The sequence below is a fragment of the Zootoca vivipara genome, chromosome 16 (assembly GCF_963506605.1).
Source record: "Zootoca vivipara chromosome 16, rZooViv1.1, whole genome shotgun sequence".
Taxonomy (NCBI): Eukaryota; Metazoa; Chordata; class Lepidosauria; order Squamata; family Lacertidae; genus Zootoca; species Zootoca vivipara.
Genome location: NC_083291.1, coordinates 31,136,904 through 31,157,532, shown reverse-complemented (window position 1 = coordinate 31,157,532; position 20,629 = coordinate 31,136,904). Strand labels below are relative to the sequence as shown.

The window sequence follows — 20,629 nt, the reverse complement described above, 5'->3', positions numbered from 1 at the left end:
GTTTGTTGTGGGAGCGGAAGGGAAAGGAGATTGTTAGCCGCTTTGAGACTCCTTCGGGTAGTGATAAAGCGGGATATCAAATCCAAACTCCTCGTCCTCCTCCTCCTCCTCCTCTTCACCCAAATAATCAGTAAACATTTTCCAGTCTTCTTTAAATGTATATTCTTCTTGTTCTTTTATTCTATATGCTAAATCTGCAAGCTGCGCATATTCCATCAATTTAAGTTGATTAAATTCTTCTTTGATTGGGACCTCACTTGTTTTCTAACAGCACTGTTTCCAACAGCCAAATCCAGGCTGTGTCCAGGAAATTCTAGACATATGGCAACCCTACATGGTCACGCCTTGGAGGTTTTTTCCTGACACCAGGTTTTTCCTCATGCGATGGTTGCACCCCCACCCCCTTTTTGCAAAGGAAAAATCAGCACAAAAAATGTGACCATTATGTGGTGAAATACGGTATGCCATAGTGTGCCCTCCATGTTTTTTTTTGTTAGCAGAATGTATTATGCAACAATATTAAATAGCATCTTCCCTCTGTGAGACAGCTCTCTTGTCACTCCGTCACAGACCCCAGGAGATAAAAACCCTTCGCATGAGTTTTGCTTTCTGCCCCTTCGCAGAGGAGGGAGTGTCAGAAGCGGGTGCGATAGCAAATAATAATTCACAGTCCGTCATAGAGCTACAGATATTGGGATCTGGTGGGTAAAGGAATGGAGCTGATAAAGATTGCAGCAACAGAGTAATGGAAGGGAAGGGAAATGATTGCGGGTGCAAAAACAAGCAAGGTAGCAAACCCACGGCTAGGATATATTTTTTCCAAGCTCCACCTGCTGGTGTAGATGGCAAGCGGCAGAATATCAAGGGAGATGCTGCCTGAAAAGTACCATACTTTCCCGTGTATAAGACTAGGTTGTTTTTTTAACTTTAAAATAAGGTTTAAAATATGGGGGTGTCTTATACATGGATAATGCATATGCCCATTTTCTAAATCTGCGGTCCCAAAAGTAGGGGGCGTCTTTTACACAGATAAATACGGTATGTAGACTTTTGTGGGCCAATTGCACAGTGCTCTATTGGGGCACAGTCTCAGTATTGCTGATGACTTGCAGGCAAGTGAATGAACTATGGGAATGTTGAGGACAGTAGGAGATCATATATTGATTAATATTATCCTTCCTCATTCACGCTAGAGAGCTTGTTGCAGAGCACATTCCCATGTACATAGCAGGAAGCTAATGGATTGGATTCATGAGAATCACTTGAGTTAAGCAATCCAGTTTGGTTTGTCTGGGATTGGATTTGTTCCTGGTAAATCCCCTTTGGTTCCCTCTTAAAACAATAACGACACAGTAATCTTCTTTTAAAGTAATGATAAGGTTTATTCACATTCAGTCCACAGTGTGATCCTGAAGGCAGGCTTTAGCTTGTACTTATAGATACAGAGACACGTGTGGGTTCATGGGCGTACCCAGTGAGGGGCAGGAAAAAACAAACCAACCGTATTTTATGGACCATAACCCACACCTTTTCCCTCCGAAAACTGAAGGGAAAAAGTGGCTGCGGGTTATGGAAATCGGGCTGTTTTCGCCTCCTCCGCGGCTGCAGCCAGTGACAGGAACGTGGGATGGGGGAGGAGCAGCCTGAGCTGGGGGTGGCGGACGGGAGCTACATCCTTCCTTCCATCCTTCCTTCCCCCCTCTTTCTTTCTTCCTTTTTCTCCCTCCCTCCCTCCCTCCCTCCCTCTCTCTCTCTCTCTCTCTCTCTCTCTCTCTCTCTCTCTCTCTCTCTCTCTCTCTCTCTCCCTCCCTCCCTCCCTCCCTCCCTCCCTCTCTCTTCCCTCCCTCCCTCCTTCCTTCCCTCTCTCTTCCCTTCTCTTGCCCCCCCCCCCTAGTTTTGATCCTGGGTACGCCCCTGTGTGGGTTCATCCTCTTGTGAGGAATGAGCCCATGTGCTGCTGGCCGAGAGCCAGCACACTGCAAAAAGTATCAAGATAGTACAAGAGGAAGAGCATCAAGAGAAAGACGGCTGTGTGACCAGCCCTTTTACGGGGTCTCAGAAGGTCACGCCCATCTACCTGGTCACACACAGGGGGAGGATGCTCCAGACCAGGTGTGACAGGAAGTCCTCCTGGCTGGAGCAACATTCCCCCGTGTGTCCGCCTGGGCAAACAGGAAATGTTGTATTTGACTGCTTTTGTGATGTCCCACACAAACATCACAGTCCTTTTGGTCTTATCCCTGTGCCCAGGATCCTAAAGAGAACCGAATAGGCCAGTGGCTGGATGTGAAGCCTCAAAATGGCATTGTGGACCTGTCTTTTCCTCTGGCCTCTGAAGCAGCCGTGGGAATGTACTCCATACAAGTTGGAAGTTCACCTTTTGCGGAGATCGATAATTCAAGAAGAGATTTCTTGGTGGCAGAATATGGTGAGATTTCAAAGGGAGACCACTTTGGTTGCAGTGTGTGTGTGTGTGTGTGCGCACACACACACACATGTGCTAACAATAAAAGGAATACAGGCTATTACATTATTATTATTCCTTCCTTTCACTCTGTTTGGTTTAATATGTAGTGATAGGGATACAGTATTTTTTGTTATTTATTGAATTGACAGCATACCTGTCCTGGCTAGGAATCCTAGTTGCCTTAGATATTTGGATTTTTAAATTTTATTTTATTAAATAAAAAGTGAACCTCTCCCCCCCCCAAGCTCCTTAATTAGACTTCCATCTTAAAAACTGTTATTCCTAAATGTGAGTTGGCACACAAAAGATGGCGGTGTAAAATTGAAATGGCACTCAGTGCCATTGCTTGCCGTTTCTCCTCTCATTGCCACATGGGCAGAGAGATGAAGGGAGAAGTTCCCTTCACCAACATCTGTTTATAATCTGAACCCAGGATGTGAGCTACTGATGCAGGGATGCAGACTTTTTCCCATTCCCACACCACTTGCGGCAGACTTCAGTCGACCTTAGTGATGGTCTCCAAAGCTCTGGGAAACTCTGCCAAAGGCTTCTTTGGAATTGCCCCAGGGCAGAGGTTTTCAACCTTTCTGAGTCCACGGCTCCCTTGACCAACGACATTTTTCCCGCAGCACCAATGTGGGGCTCAGGAGCCCAGTTATGTTACCCCTTTCCTGCAGAGCTGGCAGCCTCTCACCCTTTTTCGAACACCCTCCCTTGGGGAGTGTACCCTCAGCCTCCTCTCCTCTCCCCTCTCCTTGGGAGCATAGCTGCCAAGTCTTCCGTTTTCCCCGGGAAATACCCGTTTTCCAGCTGTTCCTAACTGAAAAACCGGATTTTTTTTGTTTTTCCCCGGTTTATTCTGGCGCGGCGGCCATTTTGGAGCTGGGCGGAGCATGCTCAGAAGCGTTTTGATGCTGCTTTGCCCAGTTCCAAAATGGCGGCAGCGCTACTTCCGGTCTGCTATTTCTGGGCCGGTCCCTTATTTCTCTGGCAGGTATGCTTGGGAGTCCTCTGGTTCTGCCACCCCTGGTCTCTGAGCTGCCCCCACCCCCCCACCCCAAAGAGAGGTGCCTCCTCAGACTGACCCACAAATGCCTGGGATTTGTCTGCCCATTCCCAAAAACAAGGGCAGGTGGACTGGCTGGCTGGGCTCCCATGCCTGCCTGCTTGCTTGCTTGCTTACTCTGAGGCCATCTCAGCTCCCAGTAACCAGCACTCCCTGATCAGCCCCAGAGGCACCATTGGCCTGTGGAGCTTGTAGCCAGGGCTGCACAACAGTCGCACAAACCTTTGGGAGGCAGAGACGCAAGAAGGCATTAGAGGAGAGGGAGGGAAGGAAAGAAAGAGGGACAGAGGCCAGTGTTGCCCACAGCACCCCTGACCATCATTCAAGGCACCCCAGGGTTCCACGGCACGCTGGTTGAAACCCACTGCCCCAGGGCGCAAATGCGCAAGGTGGAATCTGTAGTGGGTTCAGGTTTTTTTTGTGTTGGACAGGCTTGTTACTCTCCCATCAGCCAAAGGACCAGTCATTGCTTTTCTCCTATATGCTATATGTGGGACCAGTTTACCTATAAGATCGCCTTACCCCACATATGCCAGCTTTAATTGGCAGATTTGGCAGTAGTGCAGGTGCCACACAATACCCCTTTTCTGCACTTGTAAAATAGTAGCCAAAATTGTGGAGACCTTTAGGGAAAAGTGTGTTTCCGAGGTTTGATGGCTCATAACACCTGGTTGGCTTTCTAAACACTCATGCTCATTGGCGGCATTCAAATGAAGGAAAACTACTGCATATCAACCTAAGAAAGTTGTACTTCCTTTTTCTGGTTATTTGGCTATAACTTTTGATAGAACACAGATAATTGAGCAAACTTTGTTGCATCACATTCTTCATTAAATTAGCTTTCCATTGACATATAATTTTATGATAAATGTAAAGGACCCCTGACAGTTAAGTCCAGTCGTGAACGACTCTCGGGTTGTGGCGCTCATCTCGCTTTACTGGCCGAGGGAGGTGACGTTTGTCCGCAGACAGTTTTTCCGGGTCATGTGGCCAGCATGACAAAGCTGCTTTCTGGCGAACCAGAGCAGCGCACAGAAATGCCGTTTACCTTCCTGCCGGAGTGGTACCTATTTATCTACTTGCACTTTGACGTGCTTTTGAACTGCTGGTTTGAATTTTTTGAATTTTATGATATTACTCCCAAAAAAAGTGGTGTCACGAGCCATCAAACCTCAGAAATACACTTTCCCCAAAAGGATTCCACAATTTTGGCCACTAGTGTAAGAGCTCAGCCGTTTAGTGTGGCTGCGCCTGGACTTTGGAACTCCCTGCCTATTGAGATCACTTGTGCTGACTGTGTCCCGAATAAAGTGCAGATGGGCAGTGACAGGTTCGGCTGTCCAAAAGGCACAGCACATGGCAAAACCACACCCCTTCCAACAGTTGAAAGAATAATGCAAGCACAATTTACATAACTGGAGAGCACATGGCTGTTCCGTTCCTTCCCAAAACAGTCAGATTCTGTGAGGTCTCAAAAGAGCCATGAGGGTCATAGGGAAAACAAAGGGTGAAATAATTTGGTGACCAGGTCATGTAAATGCCCCATAAGAAAGTGAATGAACAAAAAGTAATTTCAGAGCCCTATACTTACTTGTCCTGAGCAATGTTGAGTAAGCATCAGACACAGGTGAAACTTTAATCTCACCCGAAAGTGCCTTAAACCCAGTCCGTTAACACGTTTGAAGGAGTTTTTTTAAAATGCTCCTTCAAAAGCTTAGGAACGATTCCTGACTTTGAATTCAGAAATGTGAATTATTAGCACATATCATGCCAGTGCTAAGGGATTTGCACTTGTTGTCTATTAGCTACTGACCCAGTTTTAAGATCCTACTGCTTACATATAAAGCCCTAAACAGCTCTGGATCAGGATACCAGAAACACTCCCTTATCCTCCACTGCCCAGTGTGGGCATTTAAGATTGGGAAATGGAACCCGGATAGCTTTTCCATGGCCTGGATATTTTTGGCTTGGGGTAGCACGGGAGTGGGCTTTTTCACCGGTGACGCCACTGTTGTGAACTGCCTTCCCTGCTGAAATACGAGAAATCCCATCAGTACTGGCATTCTGCCGGTTCTTAAAGACACACCTGTATAGACAAGCATTCCTCTCAAGTTGAACTTCCTCATCTAATTGTTTTAATGGCTGTCTTAACTGTTTTAATTGCTGTGCTTTTTAATGGGCTTGCTTTGTTGTATGTTTTAGCTATGCATGCTTTACTGTTGGAATGGGTATATTGTGCATTTTAATAATAACTTTTTATTTATACCCCACACATCTGGCTGGGTTTCCCCAGCCACTCTGGGTGGCTTCCAATAGAAAAATGAAATAAAATAATCTATTAAACATTAAAAGCCTCCCTAAACAGGGCTGCATTCAGATGTCTTCTAAAAACCTGGTAGCTGTTTTTCTCTTTGACATCTGATGGGAGGGCGTTACACAGGGCGGGCGCCACCACCGAGAAGGCCCTCTGCCTGGTTCCCTGCAACTTGGCTTCTCGCAACGAGGGAACCGCCAGAAGGCCCTTGGTACTGGACCTCAGTGTCTGGGCAGAACGATGGGGGTGGAGATGCTCCTTCAGGTATACTGGACTGAGGCCATTTAGGGCTTTAAAGGTCAGCGCCAACACTTTGAACTGTGCTTGGAAACGTACTGGGAGCCAATGTAGATCTTAGAAGCCATTTTATCAGAGAAGCGGTATATAAATAATAAAAAAATAAAAAAATAAAAAGTGCAGGAGGAGCAGTGTTCAGTTTTGGTGATGTAGCTGCTGCATGTGAAAATTTTTATCCACTCACTTTCTTCTCTGTCTCTCTTCCTGACTCATTACAGTGCTGCCTAAATTTCAAGTTGAGATTGAGTTTCCGGAACTGGTCACCACAGCAGATGAAAATTTCCAGGTCAAAGTGTCTGGCAAGTAAGTAAAATTTCATGGTAAACAATGTTCCCATAATGGGACCTTTCCAGACCCAGTGCTACTGTGTTGACATGTTATAGGTAAGTAGCCGTCTTGGTCTGCCGTAGTCGAAACAAAATTAAAAAATTCCTTCCAGTACCACCTTAGAGACCAACTAAGTTTGTCATTGGTATGAGCTTTCGTGTGCAGGCGGTGAAGGTCCTGTGTGAGTGCCTGGAGGCGGTTGGAGGATGGATGGCGGCTAACAGATTGAGGTTGAATCCTGACAAGACAGAAGTACTGTTTGTGTGCATGCACACTTCTTCAGATACAGTGGTACCTCGCAAGACGAATGCCTCACACAACAAAAAACTCACAAAACGAAAGTGTTTTGCGCTGCGCGAGTGACTTGCAAGATGACGAGGTTTTCTATGGCCGCCGCTTTGTCTTGTGAAGTGGGGCCATAGAATGTAGCGTGGGAAGGAGGCAAAGGAAGATCAGCTGTCAGTGCGGGAAGCTGACAGCTGATCTTCCTTTGCCTTCTTTCCACGCTACAGCTGGTTCCCCCGGGTTTGTCGTCACCTGCCTTGTCAAGCCCCAGTAAGCAGCGCCCGCCGTGCTTCGGCACTGGAGGACGGAGCCGAAGCGCGGCGGGTGCTGCTTGTCGGGGCTTGACAAGGCAGGCGGTGACAAGGGATCATTCTCCGATTCCCCGTCCGATGTCTGCTCTGTGGAGGCGTTGGGGGGGGAGAAGAGAAGTGGAGAGGAAGGGATCTTTACTCTCCGCTTCTCCCCCCCCCCCAAGCTGGGAAAGGCATCGGACGGGGGATCGGAGAAGCGCTTCTCCGAAGCCCTGTCCGATGCTCCCGGGTGTCTGCGGCATGGCGGCGGGGGGGGGGGGGGGAGAGAAGCGGAGAATAAGGATCCTTATTCTCCGCTTCTCCCCCCTGCCACCTCGCACACAGCTGGCATCGGCGGCAGCACTTGCTCTCTTGGCTCGGGGAAGGCAGGCAGGCAGGCAGGCAGGCAGCAACAGCCCCGGAGCCGATAGGAACCACCTGCCTGCCTGCCTTCCCCGAGCCCAGAGAGCAAGTGCTGCCGCTGCTGCCAGTCCCTCGGAGCCCACAGGAACGCATTGATTATGATTTTCAGGCATTTATTTTTGGAGAGAGGGTAAAACTATGGCTGTTAAATCAGAGTAGAACCAATATAAATTTCTCCCCTCTCATCCTCATTTTTGTACCTCTAAAAATGAAAATAAAATTATGTGGTATGGAGCCCAAACTTCCAATATTCCCCCCTCTGTATTAAAGTGGTTGTTTTGGCTCACTTCATGCTGTTTATGGAAGCAGCTGTTCATTTGCATTAATGCTCATCCCCTAGCTTTCTACATTCAGGGAACCCTTCCGCACACCAAATTGTCTTTCAGGGAATCCTTCTCTGCACATTGAGAATGGACTTCAGTGTGCCACAGAAAATTCTCGGACATTTTCTGGGGCAGCCACTTTGAGTTCCTATGGGGTGCTCTATGTACTTGCTATCATTCCACATGAGCTGAGTGCTCTGAGATCAAAGCTGGCTCTCTCCTGTGGTCAGCACATATAAAAAGGGAATTAACAATGGAGAACAACCTCTCTGCTGGTAGTGATAATTAGTGGCGTAGCGTAGTTTGCTAGCACCCGGGGCTACGTGGAGGGGATGTGTGGGAAACTAAAACATACTTTTTCATCTGTGTTTTTTTTTTTCTCTCTCTCTCTCTCCCCATCTCCCCCCACTCCCTCTCTCCTCTGTCACCTGTGCCTTAGGTACACATATGGGAAGCGTGTTCAAGGAAATGTGCAGCTCCGCTTCACTAGAGGATTATCGTTTTATTATCTTTGGCGTAATACAAATGAAACATTATCAGAAATTGCACATGAGTACACAGCCCAGGTGAGATAAATGGGAGGGGGCTGTCTTTGGACAGAAGGGAGGCTAGGATGCGTTATCTGCCCCTACCCTTTGGTTCAGAGACTGGAGGCCTCATCCTGTTGTGCTCGCCTTCCATTTCTCTACGTCCACGAAGAAGGTGGATGGAGAGGAGCGGAAACACCCAGCATTGTGCCAGATTGATCTATAGGGAGAATGCCTCAGTATCTTATTTTGTCCCTTTGGTAGTGAGCATTCAGTGCTCCTCATACAAAAATAGTCCCTATTTTGCTAGGTGTGGTTCACACCCCTAATCCTATGATTCTGTAACAGATGCAAGATGCTATTTCTGAAGGTGAGGACCATGATTAATGCAGCTTACGTATTACATATTGTAAATTGTAAACCGCCCTGTGATCCTCGGATGAAGTGCAGTACAGTATAGAAATTTAATTTAATTTAATACGTAATAATAATAATACCTACTAAGGATAGCTTTACCCATTACCAGAAATGCCAGGTTGTGCATCTCTTTTTTTTAAAAAAATAATTTTTAGAAAAAGAAAACACATACAAAGTATACAACATAAACTCTGTCCCTTCATTTTCCCTCCACCCACAAGCCCACCTCTGCCACCAGTGAGACCCATGGGTATTGGGGAACAAAGGGGTCCATTTTAAGCTGGGTTTGACCTCCCCCCTCCTTCCTCCCCCCTCATCCCCCCCCCTGCCACTGAGAGGACAAAGGCGGAGGATCTCTGGGGATTGGCTTATCCCCCAGCTATTTCTTCACTGTACTGGAAAAAAGAAAAACAAGGAAAAAAGGAAAAAAAAGCAAAAATATAAAAAGGGGAAAAAAAGGAAAGAAAAAAAAAGGAAAAAGGAAAAATATTAATGGCTTCCACGACTCTCCTCCTCCTGGATTTCCCAACCTCTTTACATAGTTATGGCGGGTTTTCTAATCCAATTCAGAATCTTATTCTTATAATATTAACACAATCCTCCTCCTTCTTCATGCTGTCCCCCTCTGAGCTCCCCCCTGCCACTGGGGTAGCCCGAGGAGTCCAGCAGTCAAAAGGTTCCATTTTTGTGTCTGGGTTTCCCTCCACCCTTCCCTCTCCCCTCAAGGCACCCCCTGCCACTGGGTACCAAGAGTAAGAAGGGGGAGACAGGCAGTTTTCCACCCAAACACCTCCTGATCACCAAAATTATTCAAAAACAAACTCTAAGCATATTTCCTCAGCCATTCTTTTTACTCTCTCCAGAAAGCTCTTAACCTTAAACTATAAAAATCTCTCCTCCCCCCCCAATGTCCCTCCTCCCAATTGGATCAGCATATCCTTTAACAGGCCAAGATTCCGACACCGTTGTTCATAAACAAAAAAAAAATACCTTAAACTAAAATTTTTACCCCACACCAATTCTTTCCCACATCCACTTCCAGACCTCTGCTCCTCCCTCTTTCTGCCTTTCCCTCCCTTCACTAACACCATTCAACATTTCAGTCTCTCCAGGATTTTCACTTCCATCAATCTTCTCTTCACTTTGCTTCTCCTTGTCGGCCTCATCTCTTTGTTCTGATCTTTGTTTTTCATCATCCAACACATATTTTTTATGGTCTGAATCAGTCTCCAAATTGTCCTCAAATTGTTGCTCCTCACACACAATCTCATAATCAAAATTGTCCTCTAAATCTTGCTCTTGCACCTCATTCTCCTTTTCTGTTGGATTGAAGCATTGCCTTTCCTTGTAGATATCTTCCCATGTTTGTAGATAGCCCAGCACAGCCTCCTGGAAAGCTCGAGAGAATTTTGTTTTCATAGTTCACTTGACCACAGGCAGACCAGAGATAAGGGCAGAAGGGTACTGGAAAATTCCTCTCTATCACGTTGTCGGCTCCATCTTGGCTGTTCTTATCCTTTGTCTTTAACCTCATCAGATTTCAAATTTACAGTCCACTTAAATCCTTTTAAATCCTTTTGAATCAATTTTTCCAATTCACAGGAATAAAATCGTCTTTCTTAGTCCTATAACAATTTGACAGCTTTTGACAGCTGTCAAAGCGTCCTCCCCCTTGTTGCTGCTGAACCTCAAGGGGCAACGACACCGGGGGCTGGGGAGGTTTGGAAAAGTCTTTCTTTCTCTCGGGTCCGCAATCTTGAAAGAAGTTTTCCCTTTTCGGCTTGGGAATATTTAATGCGCCTCCCGATTGTCCATTTGGAAGAGATCGGCTTCCGTTACTTTAGAATCTCTTCCTATCTTCAAATTTAAAAATTTTAAGATCCGAATGGAGATTTGACTTACTTTGAAGAAGTCTTTTATTTCCTTGGAAGAATCCGCCGCTTGCAGGCTGAGGACTCGGAGCTTCACTTCAAGGAGGTAAGATGAAACCCAAAAATGGCTCCCGCGACTCCACTCCGCTGGCTCTCGATTGCTCTACTGAGCTCTCGGGCAGCAGAGGATTCGCGTCCGGAGCAAACAGCTGGGCACTATGTCACCGGGACTCTCTACCCGGTGTTTTTTCGGGGAGTCCGCTCGCTCTGCGGACTTCCCCCCCCCTCCACGAAGCCAGGGACTTCGGAGCACGAAGTCCCTGCGTCCAACTTCACCAGCGCGACGAATCGGAAGCCAGGTTGTGCATCTCTTCTCTGCCCACCCTCCTCCTCCTCCTGCTATAACGTCTAGTTAAGAAAATGTATGCCTTGACGTGTCATCATCATTGCATCATGATGCTCCCCTGCAGTACTGTCTGCCTTGGGTCAGGCGGATGTGGCGAGAACAAGAGGCACAGCTGCTGCTTTCGGGGCAAATGAGCATTTTCCACAACAGAGCCTGATTCGTGCTTCTTGTTTTGCGTGGCTAGTACAAGTTTGAAAAACAAGGTGCAAGGCTAAGGCACACCAGATCTAGAAACAAAGCAACCAGGTTTTACTGCATGATGTCTTATGGGATGTTACCCTGGCTGCAGACAACCAGGGAGGGCGACTTTATTTATTTTCTTGTGTTGCATTTATATCCCATCACTATTTCTAATTGTCATACAACTAGTTGGCCCTGCCACGCATTGCTGTGGCTCAGTCTGTTAATTGGAGCCTCAGAGTCCCCCTTCAGACTCCCCTCACCTTCAGAGTCCCCCTGTTTTTACGTGTTCTGTTTTCACAGGCACATCCCTATGACTCCCCCCACCCTGTCCTGACCCATGACCCATCCTGGCCCCTCCTCCCCCCATCCCGGCTCATCCCTGTGATTGGCCCCACCCTGTCCCGACCCATGACCTATCCCACCCCTCCTCCCCCCACCCCCCAACCAGGCAAGCCCCCACCTCCACTCAGCCCAGTCTGGAAAGCTGAGCTGAGATGCTGTGGAGATGTAAGTTTTCCTAGGTGCAGTACCAGTGTAGCCGTCGCTAGAGGGCGCTGTTTTGCAACCTCTCCTGTGCTCCCAGCCATGCACTTTCGCCTGATTTGTGGGTTCTGGAACACGTGGTTTTGGGTTCTGGAACACGTGGTTTTACCTGGCCTGGGTGTGACATTTGTCTTTGAAAATGGTATGGGCTCGCTCTCGTAAGTCACATTTGAGTTTGTGTCAAAATTTGAACGCAATCGGTCAAGCAGTTTTGTTGAACATTGGAGATGAACACACACCCCCAGTTTACATTTATATATATAGATACACCCATTTTTTTGTATCTTTGGGTGAGTTCCCATGCTCTGAAGTCCAGGGAGTGATGATCTCACATTGCGCTGCATTCCTTAAATAATCCAGGTATTCCCAATAAAACATTCCCAATGTTGAGCCTTCACTTATTTTTAACAGCCTCTGAATTCATTTTGCAAGCGGATTAGTCCTATGTAGTTCTGTGCGAAATCAGTTTTTCTTCTTTATTTTCTTTATCTTCTTGCTGTGATCCAACATTTCTCTTCGGCGACCCTCACTTTGGAAAGTTTCCAACAATGCGCGGTACATTGCAGCCAGCGCCCCCTGCCCCCTCTTCCTTCCGGATGGGCAGCAGGTGTTGGGCGATAAGCAGGTGGAGATGCCTCCCCCGGCCCTGGGGTGGGGGTTTGGAAGTATAATTACTCCCATTTTATCCTCGAACTCCGCACAAAATGTAATGGATGTAATGGACGCAGCCTTTCGCCACGGCAGACAAACAGGAAGTCTCTAATGTACTTTCTTTTATTTCTATCTCCAGACAGATGAGACTGGCTTTGCTCATTTTACTATCAATGGGTCTGATTTAAATCTTTCCCACAACGGCTATAGGAAGTATGTCGAATTTGAGGCAGAACTGGAGGAGAAAGGAACAGGTACAAAGGAAATAACAAGAAATGGGAGCATTCTGTTTTCACCTTTGGCAAATCAGTCCACCCCACCCTCGAAAGTTTGGTTTGATTGCCTTGCCTTTCTGATTTTTTCCAGTCAACTGTTTTCAGGGCTTGGGTTCATTCCTGCATTTCATCTGATTTTTCAAGACACACGTCACCTGCTTTGCCGATACCTAGGGATCCTCTGCAGCTCACACAACAAACTGTGTCCTGGTGGTACAGTTTCCACAAGAGAAATGGCATTTCTCACAAGTAGTTATATCTAACTCAGTGAGCTGTGACACCAGTTTTTGTTTAAGAGAACTTGGAAGTGCTGGAAGCCTCCATGTAGACATGCTCATGAGAGTGATGTCCTTGTAGTTTTGTGTAAGGTCTAGTTAACAATGTGTCTAGAACTTTTGCTGAAATTTCAAACCTAGCGCTGTCCTTTTTGTAGCATTCCAGTTGCTGTACTAAACCAACCTGTCTGTTCTGTTCTCTATGCAGGAGTCACTCAGGCAGGACAGGGCAACTTGCCTATTGCCGTCAAGCAAGTCAATGTGGAGTTTAGCAAACTCAATTCATTCTACAAACAAGGTTTCCCATACATGGGAGAGGTAACATCCTATTCTTTCTGTTTAATAACAGAAGTCTTTAGGATAGATTTGCTCTTACAGTGGTACCTCGGTTTACAAACACAATTGGTTCCGGAAGTCTGTACTTAACCTGAAGTGTACTTAACCTGAAGTGTACTTAACCTGAAGCGAACTTTCCCATTGAAAGTAATGGAAAGTGGATTAATCCGTTCCAGATGGTCCGTGGAGTACTTAAACTGAAGCGTAGTTAACCTGAAGCGAACTTTCCCATTGAAAGTAATGGAAAGTGGATTAATCTGTTCCACTCGGGTCCGCGGAGTACTCAACCTTAAGCGTACTTAACCCGAAGTATGAGTGTAATTGGTTCTGGAAGTCTGTACTTAATCTGAAGCGTAGTTAACCTGAAGCGAACTTTCCCATTGAAAGTAATGGAAAGTGGATTAATCCGTTCCAGACAGGTCTGCGGAGTACTTAAACTGAAAATACTCAAACCAAGGTGTACTTAAACCGAGGTATGACTGTACTTTTTGAAGTAGGCACTGAAACAATACCTTTTTGTGACATAGCCCTCCTATGAAAGTTTACCTTCCCAGAAAATACATTGAAAAGCAGCCTCTCTCTGATGAAGTATCTTAGAACCATAGAACTGTAGAGTTGGAAGGGACCAGTGCTATTTTTCTAGAAAAAGAGGTGCTGGAACTCACTATGAATGTTCCCCTTTTTTTCTTATACAATCGTACCTTGGTTCTCGAACGGAATCCATTCCGGAAGTCCGTCCGACTTCCAATAACGTTCGAAAACCAAGGTGCAAACTTCTGATTGGCTGCAGTAGCTTCCTGCACTCAATTGGAAGCTGCGGAAGCCATGTCAGACATTTGGGTTCCAAAAAACATTCTCAAGCCAAAATGTTTGAGTTGCAAGGTGTTCGGGATCCAAGGTACGACTTTAATGGCAATGGCACCCATGTGAGAGGTGCCGGAACTGAGTTCTAGTGAGTTCTGGCTGGAAAAAAAGCCCTGGAAGGGACCCTGAGGGTTGTCTAAGTCAATCCCCTGCACTGCGGGAATCCTGGGATGTACTTGAACAACCTTTTTGTTAACAGCCAGACACACTGAGCCATTTCTCCACTGTAACCAGTGCCGGATTTACGTATAAGCGAAACAAGCTATAGCTTAGGGCCCCACTCTATTGGGCCCCCCAAAAACATTTAAAGAAAAAAACCCTGGATGTACTTTGATAAAATACATATTTTGTTATGTGCAAATGGCTTTAGTCCATAGGCGTCAACTTCCAGATAGGAAAATAAGGGAAAATAAAGGATCAGCGGCGGCATGGCACCAGAAGTCACTTGTACACATGTCTGGACATGCGCAGAAGCGACTTCCGGTGCCAGGCTGCCCGTGTCCACATGTCTGGGCACCAGAAATCGCTTCTGCGCATGCTCGGGCATGCACAGAGGCAATTTCCGAAGCCAAGTGAGCGAGCAGCCAGCTGGGAGCCGGGACATGGCCGCTGGCGCCGGCAGAAGCTGCAAATCCGGGGGATTTACGGGATATTTTTCAGTTTGGGATAACAGCGGGAAACGGATTTAAATCCGGGGGTTTCCCGTGGAAAACGGGAGACTTGACAGCTATGCTTTAGTCACCCATTAGGTCCATAAATTACCATATAGCATATATTCAACACAAAAAACAGCGACATTTTGTTGTTGTCAAAAGACAGCTGGGCATGTAAAGGGCCCCATTATCTTCTTTAATTCTTCACGGGGAGGAACTATTTGATATAAACAGCACTCTGCATGAAAACAAGGTAGTAATGTCAGACTTTACAACACTCAGGCTTTACAAACTCCAAAATAAATGTGTGAATCAGCCACACATGATGCCTCTTCCTTCATACAACAGTATGTTGCGGTAGGGAAGCAGAACAGGGAAGAGGGCTAGCAGCAGTGGCAGAATTTGGGCTTTCAGATTTCAGTGGTGCCCTGTACCATGCTAAAATTCAGCACCCCCTGCCCTATAGCATTGGTGGGATGCCCCTTGCAGCTACACTGGTTGCACTGCCCTAGAACTGCCTCTGCTGGCAGCAGAAATGACAGTCAGAACTCTTACAGTCCATGGCAGACAGACAGAGAGAATACCTGGAGGAGAGCATTCATACCCCGAGATAGCTCAGTCCCTCTCCTTATCCTTAGACATCGAGGGGCAATATCTGAATACAGTGGTACCTCGCAAGACGAATGCCCTGCAAGACGAATTATTCGCAAGGCGAATGTGTCTTGCGATTTGATGGTGACTCACAAGACGAATTCGTTTTGCGAAAAATTCGTCTTGCGAATCACGGTTTCCCATAGGAACGCATTGAAATTTAATTAATGTGTTCCTATGGGCAAAAAAAGAAATTTCAGTGCGTTCCTATGGGAAACCACGATTCACAAGACATTTTTTTTTGCAAAACGAATTGACTCACGGAACGAGTTAAATTCGTCTTGCGAGGCACCACTGTAGTGTTGCTGTGAGCTCTTGCCCACAGGAGTGAACAAACCCTTCAGCATACTGTATATATATATATATATTTTGTGTGCGAGAGCAGTTGGCTGTAAAGAAGTTAGGCGGTTGGCTTATTTCCCTTTTATTCATGCAGATGAAGGCTTCAGTCAGTGGTGTGCCTGTCAAGAACTGGACTCTCTATCTCACAGTTGACGTTGATGATGTGGAGACAACCACTTCCTATGTCACAGATGAGAATGGTGAAGTCTCCTTCTCTCTGGACACAACAAAGTGGCACGACATGGTTTCCTTAAGGGTGAGTTAAATATTTGGACACGTCTTAAGGAAGAGGTGGGTTGAGGAGGAGGTGCTTTTTTCCTGTGCATTTCCTCCCACCTTCCTTAGAGTTGCTTTTCCTACGGTTTTTTTTTTTGTACTTCTGCAACTTAGGGCTTGTCCACACTTCTGCTTATTCTGTGATGTCAATAAGCAGGGAGTTCATCATCATCATCATAATTTATTATTTATACCCCGCCCATAAATACAATAATCTATTGAACATTAAAAGCTTCCCTAAACAGGGCTGCCTTCAGATGTCCTCTAAAAGTCTGGTAGTTGTTTATCTCCTTGACCTCCGATGGGAGGGCGTTCTACAGGGCGGGTGCCACTACCGAGAAGCCCCTTTGCCTGGTTCCCTGTAACTTGGCTTCTCGCAGCGAGGGAACCGCCAGAAGGCCCTCGGTACTGGACCTCAGTGTCCGGGCTGAACGATGGGGGTGGAGACGCTCCTTCGGGCATACTGGACCGAGGCCGTTTAGGGCTTTAAAGGTCAGCACCAAAACTTTGAATTGTGCTCGGAAATGTACTGGGAGCCAATGTAGGTCTTTCAAGACCGGTGTTATGTGGTCTCGGTGGCTGCTCCCAGTCACCAGTCTAGCTAGTGCTCCCACACTAAAAGGTTGGTGTTTTGCAAATGTGGCATGAATACTGTGTGGCACATGTAACTATGCCAGTTGCACAGATCACAGCAGCTGAGTGAACATATATGAAACAGGATGATCTCACAGGGAAACTGGTTCCAAGCTTTTAATGGTTTCATTTACCAGCAGTAGAATCTTGAATGCCTTGGGGCACCCCTGTTCTAGCCATGGTACCTGAACTTTCCGTGACAAAGCTGGATCCAGAAGCACCGCAGTAAATCTGCTCCCTCGGGCAGAGTACAACCCCATCCAGGGTAGGCAATTGACCAATTTCTTGAGCATGGGAGCATTTGCGGTTTATATAGTTAGTGGGACATGGGTGGCGCTGTGGTCTAAACCACGAAGCCTCTTGCGCTTGCCGATCGGAAGGTCGGCGGTTCAAATCCCTGCAACGGAGTGAGCTCCCATTGCTCTGTCCCAGCTCCTGCCAACCTGGCAGTTCAAAAGCATGCCAGTGCAAGTAGATAAATAGGTACCGCTGCAGCGGGAAGGTAAACGGCGTTTCCATGCGCTCTGGTTTCCGTCATGGTGTTTTGTTGCACCAGAAGTGGTTTAGTTATGCTGGCCTCATGACCCGGAAAGCTGTCTGTGGACAAACGCCAGCTCCCTTGGCCTGAAAGCGAGATGAGCACCACAACCTCATAGTCACCTTTGACTGGACTTAACTGTCTTGGGGGGGGGTGTCTTTTACCTTTAACTTTTTTATAGTTACAGGATTTTCATAGGGAGCTAAGGAGTGTGTTGTAGTTGGAAACAAAGCAGCATGTCTGCCCCAAAACAGTGGCCAGGCACAGACAATATTGAAAGCAGGATCGTGTAGAACTACCTCAGTACCATTGCAAGCACAAATCGCCGCAATAAAAAGTCCTTGAAGAGATTGTTACTTTCTTCGCTGCGGTTCCCATGATTCTTAGCTGGGAGCCATGACAGTTACAAAGATGTGAAGACTGGTTTACATGTACTGTATAGTATATACTGTGTCCTAATGTTAGGTTCGCATGCCTTGTATTGCCACCCAGTGGTCTCCTGTTGATTGTCACCCCAAACACCCTAATTTAATTGTGATGCTTGCTGTTTTCTTTTTGCTCCATAGGGTAGATACACCCTTGAGAATGTGACCGGCAGTGAGATGTCGGAATCTGAAAGTTACAAGTGGCTGAAGCCCTTCTACTCTGAGAGCAATAGTTTCCTGGAGATACAGCATGTGGAGGAAAAGCTGCCCTGTGGAAAAGACCAGGAAGTCCTGGTGGATTACATCATAGACCGGAAAGAATTGGGCCCTGATGCTGACCATGTAGACTTCTATTATTTGGTGAGCATCTAGTGTAGGGATAGCCGAGGACTATATTATTTGGGGGCTAGAGCCAACAGTGAATCATAGAATCTTAGAGTTGGAAGGGACCCCAAGGGTCTAATCCAACCCCCTACAATGCAGGAATCTCAGCTAAAGCATCCATGACAGATGGCCATCAAACCTCTGTTTAAAAACCTCCAGGGAAGGAGAGTCCATCACCTCCCATGGGAGTCTGTGAATGAGGTACAGGGGCATAGTAGAGGGGGGCCGTGGCCCTGGGAGCAATTTTGTGAGGGGGCACAAACAGGCACCTCCCCAGCAGGCTCCTTCATTGGAGTCTGGCTCCACGTAAGAAGGAGCTGCGCCTAGGCTGCGGCAGTCGTGCCTGGCAGTAGCTCTGCCCCCAGGTCACGCCTGACCCAGGGTGTGTGTGTGTGGGAATGTTAATGGTGACAGGAGAACGCATGTAACGTTTATTAATATCCTTCCTAACTTGTGTTAGCAAGTACCTTTACTTAGCAGAGTGCATTCCCCTTTACACAGCACAGCAGGTAGCTGGTTGCAGGCTCGTGTGAGCCTCTGACTATTATACAATTCAGTCTGTCTCAGATTTAATTGTATGTTCCTGGTAAGTTCCCTTGGATCCCTCTTAAAAGAATAAAGACGCCACCATCTTATTTAAAGTCAACAAAAGAAGTTTACTTACAGTGGTTCACAGTTGGTTTCCTGAAGGCAGACTTAGTTACAAATATGTACATGTGGATCTACCCCATATGGGGGAATAATCCCAGTGACTGCAAGCCAGCAGTCCGGCAGTTCACACGATGAAAGGAAGATGGAGAAGAGAGAGAGGTGCGGCGTTACTTGTCCCCACTCTTCTCCTCCCCTGGACTGTGGCACACGGGAGGGTGCCCTCCATGCCTGCATGTCTCCGGCAGCACGGGCATATGCTCTGCCGCTGGTGAGGTATACCTCTCCTTCTTTCTCTCTCTTTCTCTCCTGCCCCTCTCCTTGCCACCTACATGAAATTAGACTGAGGGTATGCATCTTAAAAAGCAGAGACATCACCTTGCCGACAAAGGTCCGTATAGTTAAAGCTATGGTTTTCCCAGTGTAGTGATGTATGGAAGTGAGAGCTGGATCATAAAAAAGGCTGATCGCTGAAGAATTGATGCTTTTGAATTATGGTGCTGGAGGAGACTCTTGGGAGTCCCATGGACTGTGAGAAGATCAAACCTATCCATTCTTAAGGAAATCGGCCCTGAGTGCTCACTGGAAGGACAGATCCTGAAGCTGAGGCTCCAATACTTTGGCCACCTCATGAGAAGAGACCCTGATGTTGTGAAAGATTGAGGGAACAAGGAGAAAGGGACGACAGAGGATGAGATGGTTGGACAGTGTTCTCGAAGCTACCAACATGAGTTTGACCAAACTGTGGGAGGCAGTGGAAGACAGGAGTGCCTGGCATGCTCTGGTCCATGGGGTCACGAAGAGTCGGACATGACTAAACAACAACAACATGGACTGGGCTGTAGCTGGGCCACCCCCTTCTCATTCTTTGTGGACAGTGGAGAACTGTGTGTGAGAGAAAAGAATGAATGGCATATATGGAGGAATAATGGGTACATGCAAAAGCAAAGGGGAGTGCAAGAGGAAAGCCGAGGGAAAAATTGGAAGTACAATTAAATGATTAGTGAGGACAACACAATAGAAACAGTTGAAACGGAAAAATGAAAATGGTATAAAATAACAAGAAGATGGAAAAGGGCAGAATCGAGAATAGTATTTGTGTTTCACAGTGTACTGGTATTTCTCTTTCTCTCGCTCATTGTGAATCTGTTTGGATCCAAACAGCAGGGACCTTTCAGTGGCCTTTGCGGCTCCTGTATGGGTTGTCCGGCCATCAGCAGAGATAGGGCAGAAGCTGAGCTGAGATAGATCAGCCTCAGTGGTTTATTCCATCAGTGGCTTGTTGCGTGGAAAGCTTTGCTGAGATCTCAGATTAAAGTGAAGGGCTTCACACGCAACAGTTGCTGTTGTGCCTAGTGCGCAGAAGACAGGGAGCTGCAGGCTTTCCTGGTCATTGCCCCTGTTATGTACTGAGCTGAATCCTAGAACAATAGGATTCAGAATCAGCGGGAGCTACCCAATCCAACTCCAGGTGGAAGTGAATCCGCAACCTGATTGGCCTGCTGGAGCAGCCAATCAGGCGGCTGGCAGAAGTGAATCTGCTACCTGATTGGCCTGTAGGAGCAGCCAATCAGGCTGCAGGCAGAAGTCAATCCACAATATAATTGGCCCACAGGTGTAGCCCTGAAGTAGCCAATCACGCAAGGCCCATTGTGTAAATAATGTATATAAGCAGATGGTTTTGGGAAAAAAGCTATTCGTCTTCTCTTCTTCTCCTTGATGAATATGAGCTGAATAAAGAGCATGAAATTCACTCTCGACTCCGAGTATATATCAGCCCCCTTTTGCAACATTCGGAAGTAGCAAGTGAGGTTTCTATTAAGCTATAAGCCTTCTCTGCAGGGTGCTCCATGTCCCACATTTCTCTCTCTCTTTCCTGCATTCCTAGTACCAAAGAGGGTGGGGAGGCTTTTCCTTTTGCCCCTGGCCTAACAAACCA

At 46.9% G+C, this 20,629-nt stretch overlaps 1 protein-coding gene across 1 annotated transcript in view; it reads left to right on the top strand.

Moving 5' to 3' along the window:
* The window catches only part of LOC118097939 (alpha-2-macroglobulin-like protein 1), a 61,574-nt gene that overhangs the window by 9,706 nt on the left and 31,239 nt on the right, over positions 1-20,629 (top strand). Inside the window, exons 7-13 of the mRNA XM_060268973.1 lie at positions 2,251-2,428; positions 6,363-6,447; positions 8,232-8,358; positions 12,530-12,644; positions 13,149-13,258; positions 15,881-16,042; positions 17,800-18,018. Of these exons, the coding sequence (XP_060124956.1) occupies positions 2,251-2,428; positions 6,363-6,447; positions 8,232-8,358; positions 12,530-12,644; positions 13,149-13,258; positions 15,881-16,042; positions 17,800-18,018 (996 nt within the window). The remainder of the gene's footprint in view (positions 1-2,250; positions 2,429-6,362; positions 6,448-8,231; positions 8,359-12,529; positions 12,645-13,148; positions 13,259-15,880; positions 16,043-17,799; positions 18,019-20,629) is intronic.